At 39.0% G+C, this 14,511-nt stretch overlaps 1 protein-coding gene across 4 annotated transcripts in view; it reads right to left on the minus strand.

Annotated features, from left to right (window-relative positions):
• Window positions 1-14,007, minus strand: part of hecw1a (HECT, C2 and WW domain containing E3 ubiquitin protein ligase 1a) — a 74,355-nt gene extending 60,348 nt beyond the window's left edge. For 2 of the 4 annotated variants that reach the window (XM_088072058.1, XM_088072056.1), the window contains exons 1-2: window positions 13,817-14,007; window positions 4,879-4,936 (exon numbers count right to left, since the gene is read on the minus strand). In XM_088072058.1, coding sequence (XP_087928184.1) covers window positions 4,879-4,905 — 27 coding nt within the window. In that variant the 5' untranslated portion in view covers window positions 4,906-4,936; window positions 13,817-14,007. The remainder of the gene's footprint in view (window positions 1-4,878; window positions 4,937-13,816) is intronic. The other 2 variants (XM_088072057.1, XM_042510370.2) reach the window with 1 other exon arrangement.
• Between the last annotated feature and the right edge of the window lie 504 nt (window positions 14,008-14,511).

Consider the following 14,511-nt stretch of genomic DNA (forward strand, 5'->3'; position numbering starts at 1 on the left):
TACTGCAAATTTGAGACCTGACTCTGCAGTGGAAAACACAGGCTTAACAAAAATGCTGAATGTAATTGAACCTCGTTACAATATTCCTTCAGGAAACCATTTCAGGCAGACTGTAATTCCTGCTTTGTACAAGCAACAAAAGCCCAAATTGTGTTTATTTTTATACATTTAGAAAATGCAGATATTTCTCTAGCATTTCAGAAACATTGAAACAAAAGAGTTTCATTTGTTTGTCTTTTTTTATAATCTCAATACTACATTTCACATTTTATACAGAGCTGTTTTTGTTTGATATGCTGCTAAAAAACACCCTGAGGTATGGGCAACTGAGGTACAACTCTATTATCCTAGTCAAGAAAAGATCATACTTCATGGTGTTAGTTTTAATAAATAAATATAAAACATAAACAAAAGCAATTTAAAAATCAAGGAAATTTGTCTGACAATGCTTCTTTTTTGTTGTATTGAAAATGTATTTTACAGTGACATCACTGTGTCATATTGAACCAAACTTGGAATTTTTTGAGCCGTTACACCCCACTGTAAAAATAAACAATTTGTTTTAACTTTAAAAAGTTGGTGTCCAGATTGCCTTTAAAATTTACTGAATTTGAGAAGACAAGTTGAGGTAATTTTGTAATGATTCAACTTGTCTTCTCAAATTCAATCAATTCACAATGTTTGGAGCAAATTTACGCCTTCACCATCTCTACCATGCATTCAAATGCCCTGTTCTGGAGATACATCCACATGATGTTCTACTTTGACATCTATATAGTCTGTGCTGACAGAAGAAAATCATTGTCATTGTGTACTTTGGTTTTGATGGAAACATGTAATATCAGAGTGCAGTATCATATTAAGTCCTTCACACTGACATTGGATGTCGCTATGTAATGCTTTTTGGGTCATTCTGAGTTCTGAAAAGTGTAGTAACATCAAATAAATATGCTGCAACATTAACAAAGTCTAAAGAATTATAAAATATGATCACTGTGGTCTGTCTGCTGCATGTAATATCAGATATATCAGGTAAAGCATTTGTCAAGCTTGCATGTTAACATGCTGAGAGATTATTTCGACTATAACACCATACATGTTTGCATGCATTAATACATCTTTTGTACCAGTACACACAAATTAAACAGGCAAAGGGCCATCATTATGGCAGTTTAGGGAAATGGTGGTTGGAGAGTGACACTGTTCATGTGGAAGGAGGAGATGGGGATTTCTACAAACATTAACACAAGTTGGAATAAGGATGCAATGTCATTTGTTTTTCCCTTGAAGCTTTAAATGAAGTTTTTAAAATAGACAGCCAGATCTGCATGTCGAGTCATGGTAGATATGTAGCATGTAAATCCAAGTGATCAGTTTGTTTGTTGTCAAACAGTGGATTTGTTCATTTTGAATGTTTCACAGTTTTTTGGGCCCTCCTTTGCACTGAGGAACATAACCAATGTCTCTCTGCTGAAACCATCCATTAGCTCTCTTAGGATTAGAATTGATTCTTAAAATTGTGTATTATTAAGGTTTTGAATGGCCTGTCTCAGAGGTTGATTCTTGACCCGATTACATGATGTTACATGCCTGAGTGCACTGTGAGATCTGTAAGTGGGGCACTGTTTGGCGCTCCATGGTCATGGTTGGTGAGTAAGGTCCTGTCTACACAAACTTTACATCAGGAGATAACAGCAGCATAGCACTTCTGCAACGGCTGCTTTGGATTAAAGCATCTCCACATAAATTGATAAACATGCTTAATGTTACAATCATAAAGATTTTTTCAGTACATTTAACACAATTTTTGTTAGCAGTGGACTTTGTCTTTTCCACACCAGACTGAATCTGCCATGAATCAAATGTACAAGCGCAAAAAGTGTAAGAAATGGACAGAGCAAAATGCTTCTCTACTACATACACATAAACTGCGAATTGAGATCAGTACTAGAACATTTACACTTTAGCATGAAATCATTGTTATCATAAGCATATTTGAAACCCTTTTTTGGGGTTCTTGTCAAGACTATCTCAGGTACTTAATTATGTCTACCGTCATTTCTGTGCCCATAATTAGTGGTATCTTTTAAACTGATTGTATCTTACTGATGGGTTTTTCTATTATTTTACTCGAGTAAGAGTCATTTTTACTGTCCATGGGTCGTCTCTGGACTTTTTTTTCTTCCAGCGCTTGCTGCAAACGTGGTTGTTCCTGTTAGCATTAGTAAACTTCCTGAACTCTGTGTCTTCTTGGTTCTAAATGTTTAATGAAATTGCTTGTGTGAAATGAGCTATTATTCACTCCTCCTATGATTTGCAGACCACTCTTTTGTCATCAACACTCAACTGGCGAAAGGTTAAAGTTACATTACCCCACAGTTGTATTGGGTGCTCTTGTATCAGAGTCATTTTACAAATACAAGTATGAGCACAATATTGGACTGATACCCAATACTGGTATCAGTACTGGTGCATCTCCAAATGAAAGCTTTAAAATGCGTGACAAGAGGAGCACCTTCAAAGAATAAGCCTACAGTATAAGTCACTAAAAAACAACTAAAAACAAGGCATTTCTCTTTAACCAACTTTGGGTGGTCAGTGTTTTATTAAAACCTATAACATAATTCAATTCAACAAAACAACACAAACTATAGCCTCAGAAATTACCATGATGGTGAAACAAAAGCCTGATCAGTGCAAGAATATTGCTGTACAAAAGGCATGATTGTAGAATGGGACATAGTTGCCTTTGAGCCACCACAGGAGGTAGTAACAGCACCGAAACAGTGTGTGAATAAAAAAGCACAGCTGGCACGACGGGACCATGGGCAGGACGGTGGTGACGTTTTCACTACATGTTACATGTTCAACCCACCGCAGGAGATTTTTAAAAGCAGCTTGTAGCAGTTAGCGTCCAAGTCTAATGCTGTGTTAACACTGAACGTGATGACAATGTTTGTGTTACTCGCACGTATAGGGACTCTGAAGTATGTTTGGAACACTTTGCAACTCATGAAATCTCACCCTCAACAGCTTTGGTTGTGCTTGCATTAGCTAGGAGAGGCAGCTAACAGCTAACTTGGTTTGAAGTGAAATTCAACACATAGCTGGATGTAAACATGCTGACTCCTTGCCCTGAAGCAGAGTGAAAGACTGAGGATAAATTATGCAGTGTTCATATTCATCACGGCTGAAGCAGAGTGAACCAAGACGTAAACACCATTATTTATCAGTATCAGTATTTATCCATGTGTCCACAAACAGCGACATAGTTTGTCCTTCACTTCTGTCTCCCAGTAAGATCAGGAGAATCTCAACTAGATCTTAAGGCTAATAGGCTTTCATCACACGAAAGTCAAAATTCTAGTAGATAAATTTCACGCGTCCATCGCACTGTTCTGCGTGAATTCGAATCTAGTTTTTTATCACAGTGTCACTTCTTTTTTGGTTCCACAATGCCGACATACTGTCTAAATTCACACACTGGAGTGGCCTGATGCCACTGTTGTTTGGTTCTGTGTAAAAATACAAAGTAGGCATAAAGAAGGGATTTAGTGGCAGCTCTATAGCACTATGAAGTGAAAAAAGGCTACAACTATTGTATTGGTTTTCATTAGATGTGACAAGTATTTATTGTGTCCACACCCTGTATCCACTGACAGTACAGATAAGTAATATAGTATAAAAAAACTGAAAAATTATTAAGTAAATGCATCTACCTGTGGTTCCGTTTACACAAAACCCACTAACTTAGGGGCCTGTTCTTGCATGAAACACAAAACTTTTCTTGCAGTTTGGCCTTTCATTCACATGACAACAGCATTTTGAGGGCCTGAAAACGCAAACTTTTGACACCAGGCTCCAGAGTGTAATTTTTTTTTAAATGCAGCCCCTTTTGTTGCTGTGCAAAACTGGCCATGTGCGGATCCTGTGAGAATGAATGTCACAGTCGCACACAGGTATGTGATGTTCATCTATGGTGTGTCATTACAAAGTTACACCACCAACTATTGGCCTGGCATGCATACTACAGCATTTTTGGTAGTTTTTGAGAATCAGTGTACATGGGGATCATTCTCACGATGTTAACATATAAACGCTTTTTTTTATGCAGAGGAAAGACTTTTCTGTTTTTAGTGAGGCCATTCTCGTCTAAATGTGGCTTTAGTTTTATTTCTAATCTAATCATTAAAATGCCAGTCATTCTAATCAAAATATATTGTAGCGACCAGGATTTAGTTGTGAAAGTCTGAATCCTTTAGCACCTGTAAACATGTTTAAAAGAGTGGTATGACCTAGTCGAATTCAATGTTTGTTCAGCATGGATGCTGTGATCACTGCAAGATTTCGGCATCATTACCAGCGTGTCCAAATGTGAGAGTTTTCCATCCTGGGATCTCGGATCAGATCAGAGGATGCTCTAGTTGGAAAGGAGCTTCAGGGCTCGACTTAGCCAGCCTTGACGGATTGGTCTAAATGCTGGGGCTCTGTGCGTGCAGTTGGTGATGGAGAAAGGTTATCTGCACACACTGTACAGATTTTATGTGCTTGCTGAGTGTCCCCATGGTATATGAATATTAGTGAAAAGCCAGTGTTATTATTGATTTAGCTGATGATTAAACCAATACATTATTTTTAACATTGACTTGGCAAATATGGCCAAATACAATGATAAATATACAATGCAGTGCATTTATATATTTTGATATGAAAGTGATCACATTTAAAGGAACTAAATCTAGTATTAAAGTAAACTGTACATACATATTGTAAATTGGCACCATTTTTAAAAATCCCATAATCCTACACACAGAGTTGGTAAGCAGGCAGACGAAGAAAGTGGTGGGTGATGGTGATGGCAGGTGGGGGGGCACTGACCTTGATACTACAGAGCTGCATCAGCATAATGACCAGTCAACCCAAAGCAGACCAAAACCTGAGGGAAGTGGGAGGAGAAGGGCGGCGTGTTACAAACTACAGAAACAAAAAGCAGAGGCAGTGAATGTAGCAGGTGGGAGTCAAGTATGGCATTTGTGTGCAGGAAGAGAAAAAAAAACAACAGCATAATCAGACTTTCATACTTCATCTTTGTCAGATAAAAATATGAATAATTGAGAAGGAGCAGAAGCACAGATGGACAAACAGGAGCAAACAGAGAGACAAAGACACTGTGACCTCCACACGGAGACATGGAGAACAGAGATACACAGCAATGGACAGACACCACATCAGAGCGTCGCATGGCGCTCAACTCAAAACAAATCACATGGTTCACATTGCTGCAGTGAAAAGGCAAGCCTGCAAAGGAAGAACACATTAGCAGGAATGTAGTGTAATGCCCTTTTCTTTTAAATGTGATCTGGTACGAAGGCCGTGATGCAACGCTTGTGTGCTGTAATTCACTGATGACGTTTACATGTTAGAAATATTCCAGTTTTTTGCTCTGAGCAATTGTCTGAAAAAAAGACAATAATTCTACTAAACTGTTTGTGAATGTCAAATAAAATAAATGTTCTCCTAAGACTCTCGTTTACATGTGGATGCCATTCTCAGCTGTGTTTGACATGAGTCAATGCCGTGGCATGTTATGTATCACCTCAAAATATTGAAAAGTCGCAAGTGTCATTGTACTCCTCTGCATCAAATTAGGGTTTTTTCTGAGTTTTCCAGCAGTGGTGACTTGTTTGGAGAACAGGTCGGCATTGCAATATTTACACAAACACAAAAAACTGTTTATATCCAAGACTTTCATTTTGTTTCTCTGTGTGACCAGAAATGTCTGCTTTTCTTTTTGGCATGATCTTTGAGGCACTACTAGGATTTGATGAATTAGGCCAGATAATATTTCAAAAGTCTCTATGAATTAACTTTTAACCCCGGAGTGCAAAACCTGAAGTTAGCTCTTTGGCTATGCTCGCTACACTTTGGCAGGGGCCCACCTCCAACACTGTATCCATGTCTCTTTATATATGCATGATGGAATTTGAATTTAGCCGTCACAAACCCCCACACTGGAGTTAACAGCGGGCTAACAAATGAGTTGGGAATTTAAATGTACACAATGGTGTGACATACATATGAAAATATGTAAGAGCACAGGCAAAATCTAGGCTATACAAACTCCTGTTTCACATTGTGTTCAAATCCCCATAGTCCTCATTAGTCATGGACCATATTAGTATAGTGCCCAAACTGGCTACATTAACACACATGTGTAGTAACCTCCTGGGAAATATCCCCAGTTGTCCTTTCTGCTTGTTCTGACACTTGCATAATTAACCAGAATAATTGCATTCAAGACTACAAGATTATTAATTCAGCATACATGTAGAGCAGGCAGAAGAGGGGAGACTGGAAGGCCTCTGCTGGAAATGAAATGATCCAGCGCGACAGATCGGTAATGATCACTGAAAAGCTTCTGTTAGCTTATTCTGCAGCTAAGGATGGGAAACCATAGCTATGATCTTATTACTGCTGTCCACATGAAGCCCTGACTCTGTGGTGGCTCGACTTTCCCCTGGAAGTGAAAGCTGATCTGCACTTTATGTGCTGAAGTGTTTCATGAAGAAGGTCCTGAAAACAACAGTTACTACAGACTGATATACTGTATTGCTGCCAACAGAGGTCCTTCACCTAAGATAACTGAAGCAGATTTTGGTAGTTTAGGTACTAATTGATGGCATATGTCTTTACCGGTTGCCTGGTAACTCACTTTGAAAAAAAAAAAAACTGCAGGAAGTCGCGGCACTCAGCCAAGACATAGTCCTACACATAAACCCCGATAGTGTATCTCAGGGATGACTTTTTTCTGTAGGCCAACGTGGAAGTTAGCTTCGTTCTGGTTCATTTGCCAAAAAGCCTATTAAATTTTTTAACTGGATTTTGCAGAAAATTATCTCTGTAGCAAACAAACATTAATAATACTTACAGATTTTGTTCATCGAGATATCTTTACAAATGCACATCACTTTTAGGATTGTTGAGGCCTAAATGGAATGGTCAAACGATGCCCATTGCATCGGGTCTTGACAAGCACACATACCCGATCTCCAGAGTAAATGTTGGCATTGTAAGTTTCTGCAAACCACAGATGTGTAGCCTAACATTTGTACGTTTAATATAAGCAGATATATAGAAACTTTACAGTTCTTTACATTTCAACAGCATGCAGTTTACGTGGTTATGTTTAGGCACAAAAAACACTTGAAGGAAAAGATCAGGCTTTGGCTTAATAATAGAATGTTTTGTTGCGCAGACCTTGCTGGAAATCCCCAATTTCTTGCAAAAAAAATCAGAAATCAAAAAAACATTTCTGGTGCTACAATTGTGGCTGGAAATCCCACTAAGTCATCTTACATACATGTAATCTGAACTATATCACTTCATAAACGTTGCTATATGTATGAAATATACACTCGTTAGATATAAATGGTTTGCAGAAATGTAAAATGCAAACATCTTCTGAAGACTGGAGTTTTTTGGTATTTTTGTGGTCAAGCTTACCTGCTGCACCTGTGGCGCATTTGGACGCTGGGTGGAATCGACAGCCTACACTGTCAATCTGTCACTGTCACTGGCAATCGGGGCTAATCACATGTGCTACATTTATCCCCTTTAGGCACGGGGCAGTCCGTCCTGATGCACTGACAGATTGAGTATCCTGTGGAGAGTTTTCTTGTTGTCTGGGCATGCAGAGCTTCCCATATGAATACAGCAACTCTAAGAAAGGTCAGGGGGTCACCAAAACCATTAGGATTCAATGCTTGAGCAGCTTTCATTGCAATATTGCCTGCATTTGTTGAGATATCTCACTTTGGACTGATTATTAATGCATCGCAGTTTCTTTCAGAGTACTCTACCTAGCAAATTCAGGTTTTTCATAAACCCAAAATGGTGTTTACATGCTTACTTATGTATACTTTACAACACTTAAACTGGATACTCCTATATACCCTATCATTAGTGCCCTCAGGATTGACTAAGGGCTTTTACTGGCTACTACCAAACATACCCAAATTTTGGCCACAAGCAATCATTCTCTAACCCAGTGGTCCCCAGCTGGTCTAATCACAGGGTCCAGCTTTCTCCTAGTTCATCAGTTCAAGGTTATAAATGACCACATTTTCAATTTTATTTCAATAAATTAGAACAACAGCTTTTAGAATAAACAGAAACGGCACTTCAAAATAAATGTGTATTTTACAGCCTTGACAAAGTTTACGTCAATTCAGTCAAATGCAGTGCATTCAGAATGGATCAAAAACCTACATTTGGACCACAACTCATCAGTTTGAAAACACTGTTCTCTTCATGACTAAAAAACTGAACAAGCCACCAATGTTTGTGCAACCTGTGGTCTGACTACACACACACACGACACACAACATAAACTAGTCTCAACAGGTGTCTTCACTAATGGAAATATGGACACCCCTGAACAACTAGCCGACATAGGCAGGGATATAGTTACTGATGCATATTTCCTACTACTGATCCTGCTGTTCTTGACAACAATTTCATCAAATTCTAAGTCTGACTTTCACAAAGACTACTTAGGACCATTTAAACAATTTTAACATAGAGCATTTACTTAATCAATCATCCCACATTTATTCCCTCTCTGCGCTGCAGTGTCTATGTGTGCACAGAGAACCACACTGTATTGTAAATCAATACTAACTCTATAGAAAGCACTGTATGCTGAATGCACTCAGAAGTTTATCCATGTATAAATGTGTGCTGTTTCTGAGACAGGACTCTTGTGTGTTGTCTTAACAGAAGCATACCAGGTTTGGTGGAATTATGAACACCAGTGTATACTAGCTTATTTTTTTATCATTTTCTCAATGAAGTGATTAATTGTTTGGTCAAATCAAGAGATGGTTGCAGGAGGTGTCCTTGTAAAGGGACCGTGTAAAGGGACTGACTCTGATACAGTGATTTCTTTCTGTGTAGACATTGCTACTATAATTAATGTGTATGATTTGGACCCCCTCTTCTTTTGTTTATTTTTTTTCTTTTAGTGCTCTTGAAGTGAAGGAAGGGAGGGAGGGAGCGATAAGGGGTGGGTGTACTGTAGGCCCGTTTGTGTCTAATGTGAATATATCTGTGTATTACAATTGTCTGTCTATTTGTATATGTGCTTGCATAAGTGAAAAAGTTCTTTAAATTAAGTTATTTTAAATACTGTTTGATCAATGCAGTGTCAGAGTAGTGAAAAATGTCCACCAAGGCTCCAGGGTGACAAAATTGCTGTCTTGTCCAACAAACAGTTGAAACCTCTCATATTAGACAGAAAAAGGTGGCAAATGGTCTGGTGCGATGATGTACTCAACATTTACACTGTCATGGTTTCCTCTGGCTTGGCTTGATGTGAAAGGGGAAACAGAAACAGGGCTGTTAACGCTGCTGCTCAACTTGATTTTGTATGCTGGAGCTTTGATGTTCACCCAAACTGCAGTCAGTACCTGCAGGGCCTCTAACCACTCACTGCCAAAAAGCAGCAAAAAATGGCTGAATTCAGAGCAGCTTCAAACCTTGCTGAAACCCAATCACTCCAAACTCACTGAGCTGAATATCACTTGATTCTCTGGGGAAACTTTCACTCTGAAGTACTTTAATTCTCCATACTACAAATTCAACTGTTGTCTTGTAATGCTGATACTCCTGTAGTGCTTTTTAGAAAATCCTCAAATTGACTTTGCAGTAAAATGCGGTACTGGTAGCTTTTTTTCTGTCACTGACTGTTCTTCTGTCAAAAATTGAGGCGCTCATTAGCTTGGAAAAAGGAGAGATAATCTAAATTGGGGCTGACCCCTTAAAGCTGGAGATTCAGATCAACAGTCAGAAACTCCCATGTCGTCTTTAGCCACTTTTACACAGAAATCACACTATAGGGCTGCAACGAAGTCCCCTCTTTATACCGCCCCTACACCTCTACACAGAACCAACCGACAGCGGCATCATCCAGGACCTGTGAGTAATTACACACTGTATCGCGGCATCCCACGATCAAACGAGGCGTGACGTTTAACACACAAGCATCTGCCTCAAGCGTGGCATAAAACATATGTGTCAGCAGTGCTTTATAACATAGGCATTTCACGTCAAAGTCATTTACCCTCTCTGTTATGGTGGCCATTCTCACCCTCTGCTTTGAGGGTAATGAGCTTCCGAATCTCACCCTTTTCCCAGTTTGCCATCTGTTATGGCTACCATTCCTCTTCTTTGAAGTAGGCTCTATGCTAACAGCTGCTTTTTAAATCTTTTGTGGTGGATTGCACACATTAACATGTCGTCAAAACACCACACTCATGACGCCCATGGTCACGTCTTTCCAGCTGCAAGTTTTACACAGACCTTGTTTCGAGGCTGTTACTCCCCCTCTCCCAACTCAGAGAGGAGACCACTCTGACCCCCTTTCCATGATCGGACGTCACATACAGAACAGCGAGGCGGCACAACGGCATGATATTCCAGCCTTAAACAGGTAGTGTAAATGCTGCCTTAGATTGCTTCAAGTTGAGCAGTCATTGTTTTGATCTGTTTTTGTTTTTTTGCTAGTCAGTGTGCTGTGCAGTTACTTCTGGGGGCATTTTGGTCCACAGATTTAGCAGAGGAATGAGTGTTCCTGACTTTCATGCTACTCTTATATGGACATGCAGGTGCAGAGGAGGAGGGGAGAATCAAACCATCTCTTTTTTGCTAAAAAGTGGTAAATTTACAGCTCAGCAGCTGGCTTTTGTTTGATATCTAGTGTAACTGAGATACTAATCGGTAGATAATCGATATAATCACAAATTGCAGCCCTAGCCTCTGAGAATCAAAACCTCCCTCAATTGCCTGGTTTGTAGAGTGCCCCAGGAATAAGTCTTAAAACCTGAAAAATAAGTTAGCATCGTTGCGCTCCTGGTTCCCTTGTCTCAAAGTGGGTTTTTTGAATGGGGTTTGGATTAGAAGCCTAAAATAAGGTCTGCCGTTAACACAAGCTGAAGACACCTTCACATTTTGTTCTATAACATAAAATACATCAGTAAATAACCCACTGTAAAATTTGAAAAAATAAATATAATATATATGTAGTAATCCAATATTGAAATTCGAGTTAAAATCAGCAGGATAAGAGCTAGTTAGCTTGATAAACGAGGTAGCGTAAGGTTTATTGTGATGCGTGCAAGGTCAGCTTAGTAAAACGACAATAAGGCAAAGGTAAATAAAACCCTTATCATGATGTAACATATAAAAAAAATATTGCCTCGCCTTTCCATCAAATAATACAAAAGTATCGATAATAGTATCTATAAAGACTTTAATATATATATATATATATATATATATATATATATATATATATACGTTAAGGAGAAATCAATGATCCCCATCCCTAATGGTGGATGTCAGATGTACAGTAGGTGTTTTACTTTGTTTCATCATGCTTTGAACTCTGTGATTAATACAGAAGAGAGTGCTGTCAGTTGGGCCTTCATGTGTCTGATCTGGGACAGTGTGGCAGAAATAGCCTATCACAAGACGCTGAGTCACTAAAGGAAAATATATTTGTCAATGTCAAAATGCTGCTCATTTTCTCAACAACCTCGGTGCACAGAGAAAAGGCAGCACTAGCAAAAGAAAAAAACACTATAATATAAAGAGCTTGGGACATGAAGATTCAGAAAAAAATGTATTTGTGCCAAAACTTTTTTTATGTCACATACAATGTAAACCGTTTCAAAGGTCAACCAGGGTTTGTGGTTACAATAGGAGATCTATGAGCACTTGCTCACAGGGGTCACATGAATAGCATATGCTCTACTCGGCCTTTAGCATTGTCGAAAGACTAACATTCCTCATAGATTACCTGAGTTCACCTCTGAGTCAGCCAACCACTGCAGAGCTTGATCTGTTCAAGTGGCTTCAAAAACAAGACCAAATTCACACCAACAGAATCCATCCAAACACACTTTCTCTGCTTATATTGGAAATAACATCCTTAGCTGGCACCAAAAAAATGTGAGTGTTAAAAAACAGGACATAACTTGCACCCCGAAACCCAGAGTTAAATAAGAAAAAGAAAACAACTAAAAAACTGACTTTAACCCATTAAAACTAGGACTGACATCGCCTTTCTTGTGCTGCTTTCAGACTCCTTTTAAGTTCCACACACAGCAAGAAATTAGAAGAATAAGATTTATTTTTTTAAGAAGCTCGAGAAAAACAATATTGATAACCAACATTATTTATTTTCATTTTTTCCATGTCATTTATTATAACTAATTTTCTTATAGTTTTTTATTAATTCAATTTCTTCTGTCATTGCTCATTGCCTTCTTCCCATGTTTTTTAAATAAAGCAAGCATATTTGCTCAGGTTTCAAAGGGTTAAAAATAACAAAAAAATCAATAGGAGCTTAAAAAAGCCTAAAATAGCCTAATAGCAGGACATGGGATTATCTAAAATGGCATTTAAAAGGAAAATTGCTCAGCTGACACACATTTTTTTAGTTTCCTGTGGGCTATATTGGTAGTGGTTTGTCATATGATGGTCACCAACTGAAGGCCATAAGAATTTACTCACCCTCTTGACAACTTGACAACCATGATCAGCTGTGAAATGTAGCCCAAAGCCACATCTATAAAAAGTGATATGTCGCTCTTTGAAAAAAAAAAAAATATATATATATTTAATATTAGCAAGTGTTCTAATCACACTTCAGTCTCATTTGTTATTTGTTTAACCGTTTGAAACCTGGATTGACATCAGTTGTCTTGTGCTGCAATCAGACACCTCTCACAAATATTTAAACCACTGAACCCTAAGCTAATTGGTTAGAAATCTTTTGGAAACATGGGGGGGGGGCATTTCCTGCAAATTGCAATAAATTAGTTGATTAAAAAATAGTTCAAATGTATAGTTTCCTGGACATTTTTACGTAGCTATTTCTAAATATTCTTATAAATTATCATAATATATATATAAATTTCCTTACATTTTTTTTTTTTTTACAAGTTTGTCATTGCTTTCTTCCCATTTTTTTGAAAGACATCAAGCCAATTTACCCATGTTTCAAAGGGTTAATCAAAGGTGACTGATTTGCATGACACTAAAGCACAGAGGAAAACAAAAGGAAAATGCACCCTTCGTGTGTTGCTCCAGCATTTAAGAGGATTTTGAGGATGGGAATCCCCACACAAAGAGGAAGGGGGAAGGACTAGTAGTGCATCCCAAATTAAGAGCAAGTAGGGCGAAGCTGCATTTCCCTGGCTGACGTCTCCAGTGCCCATACACCAGGCCAAACACCATTCAGAATATTAATCACTTTAATGTTACGGTTGCTTCCTGGCAGATATCAACGTTACACTAAAGATGACTCAAGACTTTCTGAGATTCTTATCCACGCTTTCATTCGGCACACGTCCAGTGGCTTACAATAATTCAATTTTGTCTCTTTTTTAAATGTGAAGCCAACTTTTATGAATGATGTAGCTTGCTAGCAAAGACAGCAAATTAAGCTACAGAGGAACCGTGTTTGGTCGTGAGGCGAAGCACCTCTAAAAACAATTTCACTTTGGCGAATATGTGCTCCATGTTGAAAAAAATAACATCAAATAACCACAAGTTCTTAAAATATCTCTTGTTATGTGCTATTAACGATAACCCCACTCAACAACCCGATGTTTTGAACAGATTCCGTGTAGCGTTTCCTTCACACGGGAGAGAATGACACATATGCGGGCTACAGAGCGACGGGCCGCTGCTGGAGACTGATATGACAGGCTCCACCACCTCACGGTACACAGCAACAATAGAGACGACCTACCTGGGATAAAATAACCTGCCGGTGGATCATTCTCCAAGAGGAAGGACGAGAACTCGAAGAGGTACACGCCTGCTAATTTCCACCGAGCTCCATTTCGACGGTAAAAGGCAGGAGGGACACAAACAAACAGCGTACCGATTAAAGGGCCGATGAGGCACGCGCGAGAGAGCCTCACATCCTTTCCTCCTTCACTGGACCAAAGTAAGCTAGCCAAAATACAATGCTCATTTTCCGGTCACTGCCAAAATACGTCACCTTTGAAGGTTTTTAGGATTTTTCCACGACATTTTGATTGTAAATACATTCACCATCGTTAGAATAACATAAATACTTGTTCAAAAATTCAGAAAATCCGTTTAATTATCAATTTAAGCCGCTGCGATTTAAAACATGCTTTTATTTTGAAGGTTCCACTTCTGGTCATAGAGCTGGGTACCAGTGCCTCACAGCCAATCAGAAAACGCGCTTTTGTCCTCGCGTGCGCTGCCTCCTCGTCTCTGCCTCCATCCACCTCCTGACGCACACATATAAACATGAGGCCTACATACGTGCACGCGGTGGCACGCGCGCAGTTATCATCAACATCTCTCTCTCTTCGCATGCATCGGTTTCCCTCAGAGACCCGCAGCTGATGTGAGGAGGCAGCGCGAAGCGGAGAGGAGCCTCCTGCTGGAAAATACCGTCCGGAGCTGGAA

This window comes from Plectropomus leopardus, chromosome 21 (assembly GCF_026936395.1).
Source record: "Plectropomus leopardus strain MGB_pleo_1.0 chromosome 21, ASM2693639v1, whole genome shotgun sequence".
NCBI classification, from domain to species: Eukaryota; Metazoa; Chordata; class Actinopteri; order Perciformes; family Serranidae; genus Plectropomus; species Plectropomus leopardus.